The sequence below is a fragment of the Abrus precatorius genome, unplaced genomic scaffold, assembly GCF_003935025.1.
Source record: "Abrus precatorius isolate BTA unplaced genomic scaffold, Abrus_2018 Scaffold10, whole genome shotgun sequence".
Lineage (NCBI taxonomy): Eukaryota > Viridiplantae > Streptophyta > Magnoliopsida > Fabales > Fabaceae > Abrus > Abrus precatorius.
In genome coordinates, this window is record NW_020874292.1 from 13,310,148 (window position 1) to 13,318,391 (window position 8,244).

General features: G+C 30.4%; 1 protein-coding gene across 2 annotated transcripts; it reads left to right on the top strand.

The window, feature by feature from the left end:
* The first annotated feature begins 5,999 nt into the window (after window positions 1-5,999).
* LOC113845939 (transcription factor MYB34-like) lies at window positions 6,000-8,034 on the top strand. Of its 2 annotated transcripts, XM_027473685.1 has the most exons (4): window positions 6,000-6,093; window positions 6,154-6,338; window positions 6,590-6,719; window positions 6,980-8,034. In XM_027473685.1, exons 2-4 carry the CDS (start codon window positions 6,206-6,208, stop codon window positions 7,836-7,838), a joined length of 1,122 nt encoding a protein of 373 aa, XP_027329486.1. In that variant the 5' UTR covers window positions 6,000-6,093; window positions 6,154-6,205; the 3' UTR covers window positions 7,839-8,034. The 2 variants fall into 2 exon arrangements, with proteins under 2 accessions (XP_027329486.1, XP_027329477.1); XM_027473676.1 differs by having other exon boundaries at window positions 6,062-6,338.
* The last annotated feature ends 210 nt before the right edge of the window (window positions 8,035-8,244 follow it).

Consider the following 8,244-nt stretch of genomic DNA (forward strand, 5'->3'; position numbering starts at 1 on the left):
CTTAATTTTGTATGAAAATTTAAGGTTAATTTTCGCTTGTTAAATTGACCTAATTTAGGAGAAAAAGGGTAGAGTATTAAATCTTAATAGGAATTAGGATAGAATCTATATGGACAAATTAAGAGTTACTATATTCTATTGATTGAACTTTACAATTTGATTTTCCAATTGAGTAATTTATATTTGGAACCACAAACCCCCCTTTTCTTACTTATTCTGACTTAATGTTTACAACATGTTTGATGAATGTTTTCTAACCAATGTCACTAGAGACAACTTAGGCTTGCATCCTGAACTATATTAATTTTTCTGCATATTTTGATGAGGGTTAGCGACGAATCTTTCGTAAATCATCAAATGGCTTGAGTAAATATGATGTGTTATATGCAATATATGATGAGAACCAAGTAGATGTTATGATAAGTATGATATTGCACTTGTTGATTTGAAATGTTTACTATATGTTGAGATGTATATATGAGGATCTAGCTGAAAAGTGTGATGAGTAAATGTTATCTGATAGTCGAGAACTATGTGACCATGATAAAAGGTAAATGATATTAGTCTACATGACTTAAATGATTGAAACTATGTCATGACGTTATAAGTGATGTGGACTTAGTCCGAAAGTGCTTTATTAAGCACAATCTTTTAGATGGATGAACGAAGTAATTTGAAAAGAAATATGATATGAGTATAAAGTGTTAAATGGATCTAGTATGAATAGTTACAAAGATTCACTGGGGTATAAAGTTTGGAGACAATTGAAAATCTAGGAAAAACATAAGGTGGTAAGCTACATTTGCATATGTGTACACACTCTTTCTGAGAGTGAACGCGTTACATGGCGTCACACTCGTTTTCTGACTAGACTCCTGATTATACCTTTTCTAAAAGGTCCGTTATTGTATACGTTGTATCCATGTGCATAGGCTAACCGACAACTATTTACCTAGTTGAGTAAGACCTCAAGAAATGCCTGATGCATCGTATTTCTGTGATTAGAGTGCGTTGGAAGTGCGTGTGTAGGAGAGAGATTTAAGGATTTATGATAAATTATATAATGTGACTATGTGAGGATTGTTGTTATGTTGTTTTGTGGTTAAATTTATCAAATGTTCTTCTATTCTATGCTCATAATGAGTATAAGAGAAATAGATGTTTAATGATGAAATAGATGCTCATTCTTACTAAACTTTTCAGGGAACAACGATGACGACGCCCCGAGAACGAATTAGATTAATAGATCGTTCTGTACAATGTAAATTAAATTACATATTTAATGAGTATCAGAGAACTTGTTATTTTAAGTTGGCCATAAACTGTGATAATATACCCAACCATATTTATATTTTAGAAATGAAATTATATTATAGTATTCCTTTGGCTTTTCCTATAAATGATAGGATTCACCACATCCTATGTATATATATATATATATATATATTTATAGAGGTACGATTAGGACTTCGGTAGCAATGATTACCTATATACCTACCATGACCATGATTATCTCAGAATGATGACCCAAGTAACTTTTGAGTTGGTCACAAGCATTGAGGTCGCGACTGATTTTAGCGATCTTTATTTTAGAGATGATAAGGATCTAGATTCTGAGGATCTAGTGGAGATTAAGAGATGGCACGGTGATGATTGATACTGGGTCCTCAGTGTTTTAGATATGGATCATGATTGCTCTGGACTTGATGTATTTTGGTTATGTAACTATTATCCTAAGTCTTATATGTTGTTAATAACAGTTTGTAAATTATTGTATTTATTATATGTAATTGAAAGTTCAGTATCTATATTTCTAAAATTTGTTCTGATATATTATAATCATTAAATTTACAGTTAATTTTATCTCATTTCATCGTGTTGGTAAATTCAGTGAATGATTTTATTTATAAAAATTTTTTAATTTACTCATATTTTTGTATCACCTATTATATACAAAATTTTAAATTTACATTTTATCCCAATTTTATATAAATAAATAATGCGATAAAAAATTTAAAATTTAGGATATATGCATCAACTTTATTAACAAATGAGAGAATAACTCTCGTATTATATATTATTTCATATTATGATTAATTCATGAATAAATCTAGGCCATTAAGCCAATGTCTTTCATATTCAACCAAACGGTACTAGACTAACCAAATTCCATATATGATTTAAAAAAAAATAATATTATTATCAAATGTTGCTCTTGTTGCATGACATTTTAATATCGTAATTTTAATTTCTAAACTTTTAATCTCTTATATCACATTCATCTTTCGCTCTTCATTGATACTAAATGCAATTTTGTAACTATAAATGACTTCAACAGTAGTGACATTATCTTATGTGAAATTATTAACTCAGTAATTAATAGCACATATAATGCTAACTCATGTTTAAAAAAACAAAACATAAACTATCTTAAAATTCCACTCATTATTTCTTCCTACAAAATCTTTTTTGTTTTCTAAACAATATACTTACTCTTATTTTATGTTATTGGATCTTAAAAATGAAAATGTTAATATAATTTATTGTATAAATAATTTATGATAAAAAATTAAGTAACCCTTAAAATTAAATAATAAAATAATAAAAATTAACACTTGTTAATTTATTGCGTTTAATATATTAACAAAAGAGATAAAAATTTAGCAAATGATAAAAATTTAATCTGTAATTTACTTTTAAATTTTGATTTTTGTATGGTGTTTTAAAAGTATTGGTTTAATTTATTGTAATTTTTAAAAATTCTGAAGTAAGTCCCTATTTTTAACTTACTAAGTATGTTTTTCAAAATGCCCTTTTAGACCTATTACGAATAAATCTTGTTAATTCTTTTATTATATTATTATTATTATTTATTTAAATAGGTTAATGTGTTAGGCAAGAAATATCTCTTTCAATGACTTTGAACCTAATAAAATTAACAAGAGGACTTCAATAATATTATTTTAAAATTACAAGGACTTAAGCTAATGTTTTTAAAATGCAGGACAAAATCAAAATTTAGAAATAAATCAGAGACAAATTATATATTTAACTTATACATTATCAACTTGCAAGCTACTCATGCGTGGCACAGATAATTTTAATTTCATTATATTAATCATATGAGTGTTTATATTTCAATAAAATTTATAAATAAAAACTAAAATTATAATAAGTTTTATAAATAACAATAAATACTCTATTTTATTGGATAAAAAATCAAATATAAAAAGTTTTGAAATTGGGAACTATAATTTTAAGAAAAAAAATATTTTAATTAATATGCATGTCATTTTTACTTATACAATAAATTAATATATTTTGAGTGAATACTAAAAGTATAAACTAAAACTAATCAAAATTTAATTTAATAAGTAATTTTTTTTCAAATAAGTCATTAAATATGCTCTCATCATTGTTAAATAATTTATATTTTGAAGAGAAAAGAATTATTTGTTTTAATTAGAGATAGAATTAGTGATACATTTTTTTTTACTTTAGTTGATTAATTAGAGACAAAATAAATTTTAAACAATTGAATTCTCTCTATTATATTTTATATTATTAATGATCTATGCAGAGATGAAAAATATTGAGACAAACAATTTTTGTCTCTAATACATAAAATATTCTTTTTATTCATTAAATTTTGTTCCTAATAAAGAAAAAAGTGTCTTTATTGTCATCTTTAATGTGTTACTAATTCAACTTTTACTAGTTGTGATGGTATGGACTTTTTGCACCCAAAACCAACCAAATCTACAGTCTGAAGAGCCTTGGTATGCATCAATCAATTCATGGTTCTCTAATGAAGAGAGTGAGTTATGTTTCATTAGTTGCAAGCTCTCTACCAACACCTTTTGCTAGAAATACAACCCCTACATCACCACTAAGTCCTCATCTATGTGATTGTCGTGTCATTGAAGAAAATTCTTAAGGTGTTATGAGATTTATACTGACACCAAGCTTAAAAGACAAATGTAGTAGCAAAAGGAAATTAAAGATATTAATTTGTGTAGTTATGGTGTATATATGTGTGTGTCTGTGTGCTTTTTTTTTTTTTTTCCCTAAAGGATGCAAAGGTTTAGGGATATGCTGCTCTGACCACACTCTTTTATTGGAAATAATTGTCACTTTAGTCAGTCTTTTTTTGGCAAAATAATACATTTGTTTGGAACATGTTTGTCTTATTAGGTATTTAGGATGTTGATGGACAATTTCATTTTGAAAATTAGAATATGAAACATTGGATTTCCACAACGACAATCCCTAGTATTATTTTCCTTTTAACTTTGCAGTTTTAAGTTTGACATCCATTTCGATTTTGTATTGTAACATCAATTTTAAAACAAATACAGCCAAACTAAGACAATTTCTATCATGCATCAACTTTATTAGAAATGACAGAATAACTTTCATATTATATATTACTTCATATTATGATTAATTCATCAATAAACGTAGGCCATTAAACCAAATATTTTTCAAATTCAACCAAATGTGTACCTCAACATACTAACCAAACTCTATATATGATAAAAAAAAAATTATCATTATCAAACGTTGCCCTTATTACATGACATTTTGATATCTTAATTTTAACTTCTAAACTTTCAATATCTTATATCACATTTATTTTCCACTCTTCATTCATACTAAATGTAATTTTGTAACTAGAAATGACTTCAACAAGTATTGACATTATCTTATGTGGTATTATTAACTTAGTAATTAATAACATCTATAATGCTTACTCATGCGAAAAAAAAAAATACAACATAAACTATCTTAAAATTCCACTCATTAATCCTTCAACAACATCAACTTTACGTTATCTACATGTATTCATAGAAGAGCCTACCAAGTTTGCCGACCACAATTACCTCCCCCTCTATAATAAGGCTAGTACTTTAAAACCTAAACATGCCCAACAACTCCATTGATCGTTACTTGAGGAGAAATGGGACAGTTTCTCACCAATGGCCATTTGCAAGGAATTGTGGAAGCGAAAGGAAACGGGGCTGTTTGATTTAAGGAAGAAGAAGAAGAAGAAAAGGTTAGGACGGATTCTTAGGGGGATGAAATGAAGAAAAGAATCATCTCAACATGTCACTTGACATGTCATGCCCAATTTATTATTGGTTTTGGACATTGACTAAATCAAGGACAAAAATTGATGGAAATTTTGCAGTCTCAGGGACAATAATAAACATCCGCTATAATTTTAAAGACGAATGTAACTGTTAACAAATGTAAAATAAAAATATTAAAAATTGTACTGCTGAACTTCTCTTATGATTTTCGTTGCACCCCTAAAGATAATTTTCAATGAAGAGTTTTTAATTATTAATTTCTTAATAATTAAAATTTTATCCTGAGACAGCTGCCTAGACATCCAGTTGACAATGAAGCCTCCACTTTTTCCTACAGTTCTACGGGACAAGATTACAGCTAGCATTAATGGATAATAGTAAAATCACAAAGATCAACGTAACTCGTTGAGCCATGTGGATAACTAAAGACGTTTCATTTCACTCTACCTAACTGAAGACGTTTCACTCTATTCTACCTCAAATTTTTGGAACAAATAGGCAATTAACCATACACACTTAGGTGGTAATAAAATTACGACATCATAATCAGATCACTCACTCCTGCATAAATCCCAATTGAATGCATACAACTACCACTGGTCCCCTGGCATTTACCATGGATATAAAGGAGTCCTTTTCTACTTAAGATATTCAGATCCATGATTGAGTTGCTTATCAATTTTTCATGGATTAAATAATCAACTCCAATCCACCACCAGATAGGCGTGGGCAAGGACTAAGGAGTAAGGACCATCCACAACTATACTTGTACTATTTGTCACCTAGTGAATTACCTTATATCCGTAAGGTCCAGCCATATTCATGCCCCCACATGTCATCGATGTTCAAAGTGGTCGTACTCAGGGACCTAAATTCAACACATGCAGCTACAGCCACAATTTTAATGCCCTGATCATTTTGTCCATATCAGCTCATTAGTATAACCCTTGTCTCACACAAGTACACATAGCTGAAGTATACTAGATTTTTCAATTTCACCACCGATTTAGAAATTATAATAGAAATCCTTCAATTACACCCCCCCCCCTCCCCAGACAAGGCCATTCCTCCTTCTTATTCTCATGGCTTCCTGCCTCCACTGACGTTGCAAAATGGGAAGAACTCCTTGCTGCAGTCATGAGGAACTGAGAAAAGGTGCATGGACGGTTCAAGAAGACCAGAAACTTATTGCTTACATTCAGAAACATGGCACAGGAAGCTGGCGCACCTTGCCACAGAAAGCTGGTCAATTTTTATGCCTTAAATTTTATATTGTTCAGTAGATCACTACTCTAGAATAATATTTGGGTCAATAATTTCGATCTTATTATATTATAATAATTTTTTATCCCCATGGATAATTAGTTACCATTGATTGTTCATAAAGGCTGAGACAGAGTTGATAGAATTAGTTTGGCTAACATGTTTAAGTAGAAAATAGCATTTGTCATTACAATGAAAAGATGTAACATTTTAGTCCTTGTGGTATTGTTCAGGTCTTCAAAGATGTGGAAAGAGTTGCAGGCTGAGATGGTTTAACTACCTCAGACCTGACATTAAGAGAGGACAATTAACCCAAGAAGAAGAGGAGACGATAATAAAACTTCACGCGGTTCTTGGCAACAGGTATAAGATCTAGCTGCAAGCTGGAATATACAGTCATTAGTGTTGGTAATAAGGGACCCAGCAGAATTTTTGCATTTAGTATACATGATTTAGGAATTTTTTACAAGAATAATACTATTTCCCCATCAATCAAATTATGCTCTTTCCAATGGGTAATACTAAAATGTAGCTTTGCAGCTTAACCAAGAAACTTGTTTTAATGGTAAACATGGTGGACAAATTTTGATTACATTGCGTTGATTATATTATTTTCCTGCTAGGTGGTCAAGTATTGCAAAGCACTTACCAATGCGAACAGATAACGAAATCAAGAACTATTGGAACTCATATTTGAAAAAGCGCTTTGAAAAGAAATGCATGGATCCAATTAGCACTGTTAGTTCCACAGAATCAAAATCCACTCGCTTGTACACGGTTCCATCAAAGAAAACATCATGCCATGGACCAAACGCCACTACAAACCAGTCAGTTTCATCCTCAACTAAGCTTCTCAACAAAGTTGCTAGTAAAATTCTTGCATCTGGTTACCTTGATGCAATCAAATCATGCCAACCCGTTGGTGCTGGGAACAACACTAATGAGAGTGTTATTAACCCTGGAATTGGGCTAAAGGATAATATTAGAGAGACCCTTGTGCCTAATTTGACCTCCATGTCAAGTAATAATTCATCAACTTCTGCCCAAATACTGAACAAAATGGCCACTTCACTCCCTCATAAAGTTCTTGGCCTTGAAGCTGCAAAAGCTGTGTTTTCAAAAATGATGGAAAGTGGGGAAAAGGGTGAGACTACAAGTGATGGTAGCTTTGTTGGCAGTGATGAATTTGGAGTTTGTTTAGATGCTTTAAGCCTTTTTGAGGAAGGACCACACATAACAACAATAATTGGTTCCCCTTCTAGGCCTACTACACCAATGTTCAATAATCAAGTGACCACACCCTCATGCTTTTCAGAAAATGAAGATAGTTGGCAATGCGTTTCATCTAATTATGTTTCTTTCACAAACTGTGCTGAAATCAGCATGGTTGAGTCTTCTAGTTCCACGTCGTGCTTTCTGTTTGAGAATGTTGATCTTGAAACGTGTGATGATGAGATAAGCAAGTACATTCAGTATTTGTGAGCAAAATGTAAAAACCAAAGTCACTGGCCTCTCCATTGTTTTGTAATTAGGACCCATCTTTCTAAATAAATGGACCTCAATCATCTCAAATTATTTGTATGCAAGATGGTGGACCCCATATCAAAAGTTAAAGTGTATAGACATATAAAAACAATTCTGTCTTTTTTCTTGTCATGTGACGTTGCTCAAATATCTTCCGGCATATTTTTTTTTTGGTAAAATAAAAAGGTAGAGAAAAATAGTCTAAAGAAGAAACTGGCACGTTGAGATATTTTGTCATTCTTTTTATACATATGAATTTATTCTCTAAAACATATGTAGGAATAGATGAAGGGATTTTCCTTTTCTGATAAAGAACGATGATTTTTTTAAAAGAAAATAAGGATTAAAGATTTGTCTACTTAAA